Below are 14312 nucleotides of genomic sequence, written 5' to 3'. Positions count from 1 at the left end.
ATCCCCATTCCCATTCCCATCCCCACTCCCACTCACATTCCCACTCCCATCCCCATTCCCATTCCCATCCCCACTCCCACTCACATTCCCACTCCCATTCCCATCCCCATCCCCACTCCCACTCACATTCCCACTCCCACTCCCATTCCCATCCCCATTCCCATTCCCCCTCCCATCCCCATTCCCATTCCCACTCCCATTCCCATCCCCACTCCCATTCCCATCCCCATTCCCATTCCCATCCCCACTCCCATTCCCATCCCCATTCCCATTCCCATCCCCACTCCCATTCCCATCCCCATCCCCATTCCCCTCCCCTCAAGCCCCGCTAACATCCGGGCACTCTCCCCTCCTTTGCGCGCCAAAACGCAGCCTCGCTCTCCCTCAGCCCCGCCCCGTCCACCAACGGCCCCTCGGGGCGCCACTGCGCATGCGCAGGAGGCGGAAGGGGAAGCGGTACCCGGCAGCGAGTCCCTAACGACGGGGAGCGTTGCTAGGGCGGCGGCGCATGCGCGCAGGGGCGGGGCGGGGCGGGCTCGCCGTGAGGAGAGCCGGGGCGGGCGGGCTGCGGCCATGGAGCCCCGGGAGGAGCGGGTTCGTGTGAGTACGGAGTGTGAGGAGGGCATGGGGCCGGCGGGGTTCGGGGGCTGACGTGTCAGGGAGGTGCTGGCAGCGCTGAGGAGCCCCTCACGCCGTCTCCGGCCTGCAGGAGTGCGGTGGTTCACTCGTGTTTATGCGTTCAGCCGGAGTGTGGTGGGAACCGGCCGGGTTCTGCCGCGGGAAGGGGGTCTTGATGCGGGTGGTTGTGCCTCGCAAAAGGGGCATGGAACCCACCAGAGCCCTCTTATCTGCTGCAGAAGAGGAGGGAAGTGACCGCCTTGGTTCCTCGCCATTCCCTGGGTTATCCCCTGGGAGAAGGGTGGATGTAACCGGTCTGCTTCTTCATCCCCTCATGGAAGGAGGGGTGTGTGTCTGTTCTGTTTCCTTTGTGCCTTATTCTGCCCTGGAGAGGGTTAGAGACCAAGCCAGGGTTGAAGCAGGCTTGGCCTGTAACCCTTCTGGGAACTCGGAGTGCCTCGTTGGAGCCATTTATCTCCTAAGGCTCCTACCTGTTTCTGTGCACTGTGCTGTGTTCACTCAGTGCTGGAGATGGGGAAGAGGGCGGCCATGGGGAACCTGTGTCCCCCAGTGCATCCTGCCACATTCTCCTGTTAGTGTCCTCCTGACTTCGTCCCTTCTGAGAGCAGTGGGAAGCTTCTCCCTGTGGTCTTGCACTATGCTGAAGTGTGTTGCTTTTCTCATGGTGGTTTCCTGAGGTGCACAGGGCTTGTAGCAGCTGCACAAGTTCTCACTCTTGCGAACTGAGTGCAAGCTCAGGCTGAGAGACCTGGGCTGGGTCAGCCTGGACAAGAGAAGGCTCCTGAAGGGGAGACCCTAGAGCAGCTCCAGTGCCTAAAGGGGCTGCAGGAAAGCTGGAGAGGGGCTTGGGACAAGGGATGTAGGGACAGGCCAAGGGGAATGGCTTGAACCTGCCCGAGGGGAGACTGAGATGAGCTCTTAGGCAGAAGCTCTTCCCTGTGAGGGTGCTGAGGCACTGGCACAGGGTGCCCAGAGAAGCTGTGGCTGCCCCATCCCTGGCAGTGTTCAAGGCCAGGTTGGACACAGGGGCTTGGAGCAAGCTGCTCTAGTGGACGGGGTCCCTGCCCATGGCAGGGGTTGGAGCTGGGTGAGCTTTAAGGTCCCTTCCATCACAAACCAGTCTGGGATTCTATGAAACTGTTGGCAAGCATGTTTGTGCATGGTATTTGAAGAGCTGGTGTTGGACACTTTGGTCTGGAGATGTTTATGGGTGTCAGTTCCACGGTTCTTTATTAGGAAACGTGTAAGAGGGGAACCCAAAATGGGAAGTTATGAGGCGATTGCTCCAAGCGTTCATCCCAGAGTTCTGAAGGAACTTGTGTGCACAACAGCCAAATGGTAACCAGTGGTAGATGCCTTATCAGCCTTTACTTATGTTCCCTGGGAAGAACCATGGATGGGTACAGGCTTCAGTCTTAACAGGAAAAATAATAGAAACTAAACCAAAGAATGGAAACAGCCATGTGAGTCAACACGATGTGTTAAAGGCAAGTCTGGCCATAATGAATATGTGAATATGGGAACTCAGAGTAGTCTTAGTTCAGTTTCCGAAAGTCTTCTGCGGAAGGACCTTCACCATGTGTTTTCAAGCAGGCTGATTTGCCATGGAATAGAAGGGGTGGCTCTTTCACTAATGTGTATATTTTGTGTCTAGTCTAAGTGGAAAAGAAGTTGATTGGAGTGCTGATGTACAGGCCAATTTCACACTTTATGATTCAAAATTGTATATGATGTTATAGACTGGTGACTTTGCCTCTTGTTTCTTACTTTAAAGCTCATCCAGTGCACGGGAACCTTCCACTAGACCAGTTGCTCCAAGCCCCATCTAGCCTGGCCATGGATGCTGCCAAGGATGGGGTATCTATCTCAGGCCCGTTGTTTTGATCCATTTTAGGTGTCAGCTTGGCTGTTTCACAGTGGCCGTTGGTTGCTTCCTTGTCTGTGTTTTGCACTGTGGTTATTTGCTGCTCTGACAACCAGAGCTCAGCTCTGGGAATATCTGATGGAGCTGAGCCAAGCTTGCTGCTCATGTGCTGCTGTTCTTCTGGGTCAAGGGGATGCAGGTGCAGACAGATAGTAGGCCAAACAGTCTTATTCCTGTTGTAGTATGGCTCCTCTTACACCTTTAGTGTCTGTTTCTATTGCAAGAGACTATTTTAGCTCTAATTTCAATTGAGAAAGAGAGAGTAACACTGAAACACGATGTTTGTATCTTGTGCCATGCAACACTGTGGTTTCACGAGTGCCACATAAATCAGCAAGCCCCATCTCACCTATGGGAAGATGTGACCTGTGATGCTGTGCCTGGGTAGCATGTTATTGCCTCTGTGTAATTTTGGCACATATTACAGCAGCTGTGTAATTATGCTTAAAATTGCCTTAAGAAACATCTACTTAACTCTTACTTCAAGTTTGTACTTACTGAAAAGAGACTGGGATATCTTCCTGCCAAAGTGCCATTGATGATAACTTAAAGGCATTATAGAACTTGTGGGCATCAGACTGCAAGAGTGAGAAGAAATTCTGTAACCACCACAGTGATACTTTGCACTGTGTGTGCTCTTTCTTCTTTTATCAGTGGAAATACTTCATCTGTTCCCTCTTTCAGGTTATTTTTGATTATGAGGATGATTTGATCCTACATTTAGCTAAGCATTAAGTATTATAAATAAGCTCCAGGAGGATCAAGGTTTTGGTTCTCATTCTTTAATGCTGCAGATTGCCATCTGTATCCCAGGAAGTCAATCATTCATAGAACTTTTTCTATCTCCTTTCTCTTTTTTTAAAGCTAAGCAGAAACATCAAAGTATGAACTGACAGAGGCACCTTAATTTTAGTGCCAGTTTAGCATGGAAAAGAGAAAGGAATGAGCATTTTCTTAAAGCTCAGAGGACAGCACAACGCAATTACAGCTCTTGGAACTATGATCACAACAAACTAACAAAAAATGATTCAAAATCTGCTTTTTCAGTGGCCCAGACGTGAGAATGTAAAGGAGTAGCTGACCTTCTCATTACATAAAAGCACTCAGGAATGCTGTTAAATGCTCCTGTTGGAGTTAGGATTTGGACAGCGAGCAATTTCCTGGGCAAAAAAAATGGCCAAGCTACCTTATGTGAAGCTGAATTTTGTCTTTATTTGCAGTAAGGAGAGAAGAAGTTGTTGCCTGGGAGAAAGTGAAGTTTTCATTATTAGCTGTTAGGTTGCTGAGGTGGCTGTAGCAGTGGTTACATGTTGGGAATTTAGTATGTTCTTGTAACTGGAAATTAGGCTTTCATCTACACTGCCTTTCCCAGGAGAGACTGGGCTAGATGATCTTTGAGATCCCCTCTGACTGAGCTGCTCTATGAAACCCAAACTAATTAGTTCTGAATTAACAGAAAGAGTTGCCAAGAAATAGGATAAACCTCTAGTTTCTTTTTGATCTTCTTCCTTGCTCTGCGAGCCTGGTAGAAGAGCTTGTGGGTGAGGAGTGCCTGGTGTGGAGGAGGTTTATGGAAGTGACTGCTTAGGTAAGATGGACATGTATAATCCATATGGCTGGATGGGGTGTATCTGATGAAGTGGTTGAGCTGGCTGGTGACCCCTTTCTATCATCTTTGAAAGGCTGTAATAACTAGGAGGTGTTTGTAATAACTGCAGGAAGGTTCATGTTGTGCCTTTTTTCAAGAAGGGCAGGAAAGAGGACCTGAAGAACTGCTGCCCAATTCAACCAGTCAGATGTTCAAAATCCAACTGGTGATGTTCCTCTGGGGGTCAGTCCTTGGGCTAATGCTGTGTCACATCACCACTGGTGACCTAGGTGGATGGGGGATGCACTCCTGTTCAGTCTGTGGATGACAGCACATTGGAGGGAGTGGATGATACACTGGAGGATGGTGCTCCCACACAGAGGGACCTTGGCAAAGCTGGATTAATGGCCCAGGAGGAATCTCATGAGCTTCATCTATGAAAAATACAGAGCCTTTTTGACTGAGAAGGAACGTCCCTGGACATAAGCACTGACTGGTGGCCCTTTGGAGGAGAGCCTGAAGGCCTGTGGGCAGCAAGTTGAATGTTAGGTGACAGAGCACTCTCCTGCAATGAAAGCTAGCCATGCATTGGACTGCATAAATAGAAGCATAATTAGCAGTTGAGGGAACTGAATATTCCCTCCTCTGGGCCACAGCTGGATCTTCTCTCCTATTCTGGGTTGCCAGTGCAAGCAAGAGGTCAGCACCATGGACTGCAGCTGGTGGAGGCCACCAAGATGGTCAAAGGCTGGAGCACGTGGTGTGTGAGAAGCTGCAGAGGTTAGGTTTGTCTGTAAGGAAGGAGGAGGGTGAAGGTGAGGGTCTGGCAGTGGTGCTTCCCTGCTGGAAGAGGAATTCAGGGAAGTGTCGTGGTTTAAGCCCTGTTGGCAACCCAGAGAAACCACATAGCTGTTCGCTCACTTCCCTACCCCTTTCCTCCCCCCAGCTCCCAGAGGGATGGGGAGGCGAATCGAAAGAATGTAACTCCCACGGGTTGAGATAAGAACAGTCCAGGTATATATACTAAGGTATAACACAAACCACTGCTGCTGCCACCAATAATAAGGGAAATAACAAGGGAAGAGAATACAACCGCTCACCACCCACCGACCGATAGCCAGCCCGACCCAGCAGTGATCTGGCCCTTCCAGGTAACTGCCCCCAGTTTATATACTGGGCATGACGTGCTGTGGTATGGAATATCTCTTTGGTCAGTTTGGGTCAGGTGTCCTGTCTCTGCTTCCTCCCAGCTTCCCCTCCTCCCTGGCAGAGCATGAGACTCAGAAAGAGTAAACATTCCTGAGCAACAACTAAAAACATCGGTGTTATCAACGCTGTTCCCAGGCTGAAAGTCAAAACACAGCACTGCACCAGCTACTAAGAAGGAGAAGAATGGCTGCTACTAATGAACCCAGGACAGGAAGGCAAAGAAAGAGTCTTGGAGGTGCACAGTGACAGGACAAGTAGCACTGGTGATGTGTTATAGTAAGGAGAAGGTCTGACTGGAGACAGGGAAATTCTTTTATATGAAGAGGATGGTGAAGTGCTGGACCAGGACTCCACAAAGGTGATGGAGCCTTCATGCTTGGAAATAGAAGCTGAGAAGATGAGGCCTGGGGAATCTGATCTAGCCTGGAAGTTAGCCCTGCTTTGAGGAGAAGGTTGGCCTAGGTGACATGCAGAGGTCCCTTAACTTCAGTTACACCCTGATTACCCGAATAAAACTGATTTGGGCATTAGTGTGTATTACAGTAATCAGCTTTCAGATTGTGTTCAGTGCCCATGGCTGGGGTGTGGCTGAACAGGGAGGTGCTGCCAGCCTCGGAAGCCCTGCATTCCTGGGAGAGTCACTGCAGATCAGCAGTGATGAATTTTCCACTTGGGATGTTCCTTAAAGGTAACCCCAGACTGGTGTGGGTAGGAGGGGACCTTAAAGCTCCTCCAGCTCCAACCCCTGCCACGGGCAGGGCCACCTTCCACTAGAGCAGCTTGCTCCAAGCCCTTATGTCCAGCCTGACCTTGAACACTGCCAGGGATGGGGCAGCCACAGCTTCTCGGGCATCCTGTGCCAGCGCCTCAGCACCCTCAGAGGGAAGAGCTTCTGCCTAAGAGCTCATCTCAATCTATTGGTGTTAGAAGGTTGACAGTGGAAACTACTATTTTTGATAGATTCCAAGTTGTGTGACAGCAATTTTTGCACTGTCAGTGTCTATTATGTAAATATAAATTCAGTGTTTATTGTGTAACAAACCAATCAAACCCCAAACCTAAACATTATTGTGTAAAATTGCCTTTCTAGAATGATTTCAGCCTATCCCACGCAGTGTATTGTGTGATGAAGCAGGGTTCATACAGACTATAAAGCTATGATACATTAAATTGTTGGGTTATTGTGAGATCGAGTTGCATTGAGGTAGCATGAAAGGAATTAATTCTGAGCTTGCATATAGCCTCCGAGATGCTTTTTTTTTTTTGCACAACATTCACTTTGCTTTTCCTCAACCCTTCATTACAAGCCAATAACTGCTCCATGAAATGAGCAGGTGGGTATAGAGCTGTGACCTACATCGCCTGTGTTCTGGCACAATAGTTCCTTTGGTCCTCAGGGACAGGGTGGCCAGTTCCATGGTTTAGCTGTAAAGATGCGCTTGTTTCTGCCTGTTCTTTGCTCTTTCTCTGCGCTGGGGCAGTCGTTGCCCTGCAGTGTTGCTGACTCCAAGTGGCATGAGGCTCACACTGCACTGTCAGTACATGCAGGTGAGAGTGCGAGCTCACACCTTGGCTTTCTTCTTTTTCCTCAGCCTTCCCACGCTGGGGTAAGAGCCACGATACAGGCTGGAAAGCTTCATTTAGGTTTTGTGACAGCTTTTATAGCTTTTAAAAAGTCATTATCCAGTAATGATTAAACATAAGCCAATGGACAAAGCAAAACTAGAACCTTTCAGAAGGTAGTATGAGTTGTACAGCTCTAAAGGAGCCTCCAGTGAGAGGATTTCAGTGGTACATCCTTTGGGTCCAGTTATCAGCAAATGTGCCTGGGATTTGTAGGATGGAGCCTTCTCTGTGTCTGCATTTAGTTGTACATACAGCCAAATTCATCCTTGTCTGAAATAGATGTTTAATTATTCATTAATTGTGGGTTTTCTATTGTATGCTTCTTTATCCACTAGGAATAGAACATAAAAGCTCAGAAGTAGAAGAATTTAGAACAAATTATTTGAAACCACTTGAAATAAAGAAAGAAAATACCCTGCGGGACTCTTACAAACAGTTTATTTCAAACCTGGTTCATGGCCATCTTTGAGAGGGTCAGTGATCTAGTAGCTGAAGAGGTGGTGGAGTATGATTGTGTTTTTGATCTTGGGATGAACTAAGAAAATAGGCAGCATGTTTGGAAGGCATTTCAGGTGCAGCTTTTGATGATTTTTCCTGGCTCATTCCTGTTACGTGATTCATCAATGAAAATACTTTGTTAGTAGATGGTGAGATGTAGTGAATAGGTCAGTAAAGGTGTGCTAAAGTAATAAATACTGTGGGAAATGGTATCAGAATGGGGATTGTTCTTGGCAGATGGGTTAAAATAGGTCCTGGAGTTAGCAAGATGAAATCCAGTAAAGGGGGTGGAACCAGATGATCTTAAGGTCCTTTCTGACCCTAACAATTCTATGATTCTACTTGCATTGCTGGTGATGACCTTAATTTAGTGCAAGTGCTTCCTGAGGAGTGAAAAGTTGGTCCTAAGCTCTGCTGCCTGTTTTTCCAGCTGCATGTTCAGATGGGAGGTGAAACATTGATTTATACTGAATTAGCCATGAGCCTCTGATTTTTTTTTTTTTATTTTTAGGAGGGAGAAATGAGGCAAAATGAAGTATTTGAAAGAAATTAGTGTATTTCATAGAATCCCAGAGTGGTTTGTGACAGAAGGGACCTTAAAGCTCATCCAGGTCCCAGCCCTTGCCACGGGCAGGGACACCTTCCACTAGAGCAGCTTGCTCCAAGCCCCTGTGTCCAACCTGCCCTTGAACGCTGCCAGGGATGGGGCAGCCACAGCTTCTCTGGGCACCCTGTGCCAGTGCCTCAGCACCCTCCCAGGGAAGAGCTTCTGCCTAAGAGCTCATCTCAGTCTCCCCTCTGGCAGGTTCAAGCCATTCCCCTTGGCCTGTCCCTCCAGGCCCAAATATATGATGTTTTGAGAAGGTCACACTTTTAGAACTGCTTATCTAGGGAGTTCTTTCCCATATTGGGGCTGTTCAGCCTGGACAAGAGAAGGCTGCATGGAGACCTCAGAGCAGCTTCCAGTGTCTGAAGGGGGGCTATAGGGATGGTGGGGAGGGACTCTTCATTAGGGACTGTAGTGACAGGACAAGGGGTAACGGGTTCAAACTGAAACAGGGGAAGTTTAGACTGGATATAAGGAAGAAGTTCTTTACAGTGAAGGTGGTGAGGCACTGGAATGGGTTGCCCAGGGAGGTTGTGAATGCTCCATCCCTGGCGGTGTTCAAGGCCAGGTTGGACAGAGCCTTGGGTGCCATGGTTTAGTGTGAGGTGTCCCTGCCCATGGCAGGGGGATTGGAACTGGATGATCTTAAGGTCCTTTCCAACCCTAACTATTCTATGATTCTATGTCCCATTAAGGACTTTCATGGTTGGACCTGATGATCTTAAAGGTTTTTACTGGCCTAGTTGATTCTATGATTTTTTATCTCTCTAGATCTTTTTCCTTGTGGTTAGAATCACAGTCTGATTTTGGTTGGAAGGGATCTTACAAGATCATCCAGTTCCAACCCCCTGCCACAAGCAGGGACACCTTTCACTAGACCATGTTGCTCAGCACGAGACCTCTCTTTTTGTTGTGCTGTTTTTCCTTATGTGATATTTTTAGTGTGATATTTCCATTGCTGCATGGGTCAGAACTCAGTAAGGAGTGCTGAGTCTGGCAACTCACGTTTCAAACCTGAGAAGCATTCCTATTTCGTTCTATGAAATGTAGCATCAGTTAATACCAAACAGGAATTGCTGTTGCTACCATTTAAGTTAATGGCACTGTGTTGTGTGGGGGTGGTTGTAGTTGTTCAGCTTTATTTTTGTCTTTTCCTCTCATTATGGATTTAGCAGCAAAATCTATCTTTGATGTATTGGATCTCAGGAAGAAAAACCTTGTAAATGTTCTTCATTTGAGTTTAATTACATGGAAGCCCTCAGAGATGATTATACTAATTTACTAAACCCTAACATGTTGCTTGCAACTGCTTTATGTACCATGGTGCACACAGTCCTAATATGTAGTAGATTTCTTCCATTATGTTGGTTCCTTAATACTGCTCTTTGCTATGGGGATTAAACATGAAATAATGAAGCAGAACCTGCTGCTGTTTGTCTGCTTCCTTCCACTGCAAACCCACCAGGCCCCAGTGGCTTGGTTCTCTCGGGTGTTTGGTTAATGTGTAGCAGGTTCCTTTAAAGAGCAATGCTAAATCCATGAGGAAGCGGGAGAAGATGCTGCTGAGGAGGAGTGTGTGGGCCTGAAGCGCTGCCGCTTCTGGGGCACTGGTTATGTGAAAATGCAGACCAAACTCGGGTGGTAGCAGGAGAATCTGACCTGTGTGGGAAGTATTTGACTTCAGGAGCCGATCATCTTTCCTTAAGGTCCTCTTGTTACTGGGGTAGCTCAAGCTGTGCCAGCACCTCACCACCCTCACAGGGAAGTGGTTCTCCGTCTCCCTTTTGATAGGGGTCTGTAGGGATAGGCCAAGGGGAATGGCTTTAACCTGTCAGAGGGGAGCTGTTAGGCAAAAGCTCTTCCCTGTGAGGATGCTGAGTGCCCAGAGAAGCTGTGGCTGCCCCATCCCTGGCAGGGTTCAAGGCCAGGTTGGACCCAGGGGCTTGGAGCAAGCTGCTCTAGTGGAAGGGGTCCCTGCCTGTGGCAGGGGTTGGATCTGGGTGGGCTTTAAGTTCCCTTCCAACGCAAACCGTTCTGTTATCTTAGTTCATGTTCTCATTCATGCTTTAATCTTCTTGGCTCATGATGCTGTCTGTAGTTGTTCTTTTTGACTTTCTCTCACAACTTGCAGGCTAAGACAGATGAAATTTTAGAGCATCAAGTAAGACACGTGCCACTATGGGCTGATAAGATACTCAGCGGATGAGCTGTGCTGCTGATTTGCTGTGTTGTTGTACACTAAGGGAACTTTGTGTACAACAGGGAGATAAATATTTATCAGGCACACTCTAAAGTCATGGTGTGAATCAGTGCTGATAAAACATCTTGGGGCCTTTGCATGGAAGGTGCTACTTGAATGATCTCAGCAACAGTAGTACTACTTCAGTTCCTTCCTGCTCTTTTGGGGAACTGAGTATCTGAGCCTTTGGAAGCACTGGATATATAACTACTCTGAATCTTCCAGAATATTGCTATTTGTAGTAATTGCATCCTAACTCATTAGAATCCCTTCTGGATGATTCCAAATATGGTACACTTCTGGCTCTGTTCCCCCAAATAAGTCTTGTCAAACCTATTTGAAATTCTAATGGGAGATTAGAATGGGAGATTCACTGTGAGGTGTCCGTGCCCATGGCAGGGGGCTTGGAACTGGATGATCTTAAGGTCCTTTCCATCCCAAAATATTCTATGATTCTATGAACGGGGTTTAAAAACTGAGTGTTCAGGGAGTGTTGGGAAGGGGAAAGTACTTCTGGAACAAAGACTCCCCCAGTGTGGAGCTCACTTGTACTTTATCCTTCTGTGCTCTCATTTTAGCCCCATTTGCCTAAGACTTGGGGAACCCTCCAAGGAATTTTCTTTCTGACTCCATTTGAGAGTGAATTGTGCTTTTCTTATTCATTCTATCATCAAAGATTTTGGTAAAAGATATGAAGCTACAGGTAGAACAAATCTGTTCAGATGATATATTTTTCATGTTATTTGAACGTGCCATACCAGGTGCATTGAAACTGTATGGAAGAAAGCTCAAATGCAAAGTTTGGCTTTAAGGTTTAATGACATTATTATCTTGGTCATATTTTTTTTAGGCTGCCAATTTCTCTCTGAAAGCAGGTTAATCAGGAGGCTTTGGGAACTGAGGAATGCTCTTCATGCCATGTGCTTCCTCTCCATGCTGGTGGATAGAGTGAGGGAATGCTGCGATGCCAGTGGTGCAGCACAGAAAAGGGATTATAACTGAAGTGGTTGACAGGTACATGAGTAATTAAATGCTTTGGAGAGAAATAGCTCGCCACAGGCTGAAGAAGGTCATTATAAAAAAGGGGAGACTGAAGAGTAACCTGCACATAACATGCACAGTTGGCTTGTGTAGTGTTTTGTTCATTGTATGCATCTTGAATGCTGTCATTACTCATCCCTTCTGATACCCTCTACACCACCCACTCCATCAGCTCTGCTCAGTGTATCTAAATACAATCAGTACCTGGTTTTGGAATTGCTTTTCTAATCACACCCAGTCCTTTACCCAACTGTTCATTTCCAGCTGGATTAATAAAATTGCCCTTTTCTGAAGATGCACATTGTAAACCCAAATATTCTATAACAGGCCTTAATTAAATTACCAAACCGCTACCGGGAATGCTTTTACCTTTCAAGCTATTGTCACACATACTTTAGTGCTCCTTCTTTTAGTTGATTAGTATGAACCACAGGAGCCAGGGGAATGCAAGAGGGATTGAATATATGCATACAGGCTGCCATTATTATGTTCAGTCCCTCTACAAAGCCCAAACAAACTTATTTTGTGCAGGGAATTAATTTAGATGAGTAGTTTCTGCCTGGTTGAGCCCCAGTTTCACCAGTGTGATTTGCACATGATCAGTAGTAAATGTTTTCCTTTTGAGTGCTACAGCTCTTCTCAACTTGGGCAAAAATATTCGTGAATTCCAAGTAATCTAGTCGACATTGACCTGTACGAACAGTTCTGTTGTGTGTCTGTTTCTGTGAGGCTGTTTGGTGGAAGGGTTTAAGGTAGGAAATGGTACTGAAATTCTGGAAGTTTGGGTGAGCAGCAATCGAGGGAGGGGATCCTGCCCCTTTGCTGTGCTAAGGGGAGATCCCCCTGCAGCCCTGATCCAGCTCTGGGGCAGCAGCACAAGAGGGACGTGGAGCTGTTGGAGGGAGGCCAGAGGAGGCCATGGAGATGCTGTGAGGGCTGGAGCAGCTCTGCTCTGGAGCCAGGCTGAGAGAGCTGGGCTGGGGCAGCCTGGAGAAGAGAAGGCTCCTGAAGGGGAGACCTGAGAGCAGCTCCAGTGCCTGAAGGGGCTGCAGGAAAGCTGGAGAGGGGCTTGGGACAACGGATGTAGGGACAGGACAAGGGGAATAGCTTTAACCTTCCCGAGGGGAGACTGAGATGAGCTTTTAGGCAGAAGCTCTTCCCTGGGAGGGTGCTGAGGCGCTGGCACAGGGTGCCCAGAGAAGCTGTGGCTGCCCCATCCCTGGCAGTGTTCAAGGCCAGGTTGGACGCAGCAGCTTGGAGCAAGCTGCTCTAGTGGAAGGGGTCCCTGCCTGTGGCAGGGGTTGGAGTTGGATGAGATTTAAGGTCCCTTCCAACCCAAACCAGTCTGGGATTATTCACATGGAAGTCAAGCTTCTAGGAAGTAACTGCTGCTTTCTCTCTGACCCTCTCCTTTTCTCAGTCTGTGCCCTCCTCTGCCCTTCACACATAACTCATCACCTTCTGGGTCACTGTAACTCTCTCAGCAGGCAAATACCACCAGATGGTAGATGCACAACTCATGGTACAGGAGTAGGTGTTGGGGAGCTTCCCCCTGCCCTGCTTGCTCTTGCTGTGTTGTTCTTTGGATCCCCCCTTTCCCTACCCTGGGCACTAAAAGCTACCTCTGAGGCTTTAGAAAAATTACTATTAATAAATCAAACTGGAATGGGAGTTGCCATGAGGAACAGGAGGAGGACAAGGGAGGGCTTTAGAGATGGGGGGAGCCACAAATCCCTCTCCTGGATGAGGCTTCATGTTAAATTGCTGCATTAATAACGTTACCTGATGTTCTCCTGTGCCAGTCTCTAGGGGCTGTTTTTAAGCCAATACTTCCTTTTCTGGAACATTTTTGTTTGGGCTAAATCTTGGTGTTCCAAAAATGTCTATTTTTGCAGTTCTATCCCATTGTGTTTGGAGCTGGCTTTGTCTTGTCTGTGGAAAGCTGTTACAGAGACCTCAGGCATGGGATATTCTAGAAGAGAAATTCCATTCCCACTTCAGAGCAACTTCCTCTGTTACTGTGTGGGGAGGAAAATGTTCCAGCTGCCTTTCTAGGCAGCAGTGCAATGCAGCTTCAATTCCTGCTCTCAAAGGATGGCAGGTATTGCCGAATTATAATATAGAAACCAACCTAGACTTGCTCTAAGGTAGTTACATAAGATGGCTTTTAAAATTCAGTTTAAAACATAGATAGAAGTAAACCCCTTTTGGTTTTAATGTAATAAATAAGTTTGCTGTTAACCCCCCTGTTTTAACAACCACTGTTAATAAATCATCAGGACAAATGGCAGAACTAGACTTGCATCAAGGTGATGGGTCTCTTTGATATGTTGTGATTTACTTTGCACTGCACCTGTATGGGTTGGGAACAAGAAATACGCTTCTGGCCCTCAGAAATAATTGGCTAATGTGCAGAAAAACATGATTCCAGAAAGCTGGATTTTGGGATCTAAAGTGGCAAAGAACATCCCTGTTTTAGTGAAGTTGTGGGACTCTGGATGGGATTCAAGTCACACATTGAGGTAGACGTCCCACTTTCAGCACTGAGGATGCCTTGATTATTTTATATGCTTCCTTGACCTTGATTTAATATATGAATATATTGAAATACTAAAAAATTGGTTTTAAACCCACATGTTGTTTCTTTTAGCCCATTGCAACAACTCCACCACATCATGGCTGGGAGGAGGAAGCCTTAAGCCACAGCAGTAGTGAAACCCAGGTATCAGCTACCAGTGGGATGTCCCTTGGAGAAGCAATACGTCGGGAAACAGCCATTAAATGGGTATTTGCATTGTGCTTTCTTTTTGCTTGTGATTGAAAGATGGAAAATAATATGAAGTGCTTTATCTATGTAATTTAGGCCTCTACTGTCCTTGCCCTGTAGAGGTGTGTGGTTCTGCATCTTGGAACCGCAGAGAAAGATTGTTGTGAACTCTGG

The 14312-nt window shown here is 47.1% G+C and overlaps 1 protein-coding gene across 1 annotated transcript in view; it reads left to right on the top strand.

The window, feature by feature from the left end:
- Positions 1-314: 314 nt before the first annotated feature.
- ALMS1 (ALMS1 centrosome and basal body associated protein) overlaps positions 315-14312 on the top strand; it is a 67145-nt gene continuing 53147 nt past the window's right edge. The window contains exons 1-2 of the mRNA XM_062619978.1: positions 315-600; positions 14022-14156. Coding sequence (XP_062475962.1) covers positions 574-600; positions 14022-14156 — 162 coding nt within the window. The 5' untranslated portion in view covers positions 315-573. The remainder of the gene's footprint in view (positions 601-14021; positions 14157-14312) is intronic.

The sequence above is a fragment of the Pezoporus occidentalis genome, unplaced genomic scaffold (genome assembly GCF_034315485.1).
Source record: "Pezoporus occidentalis ecotype Australia unplaced genomic scaffold, CSIRO_AGI_Poc_V1 ctg217, whole genome shotgun sequence".
NCBI lineage: Eukaryota > Metazoa > Chordata > Aves > Psittaciformes > Psittacidae > Pezoporus > Pezoporus occidentalis.
This window is presented reverse-complemented; position numbering and strand designations above follow the sequence as displayed.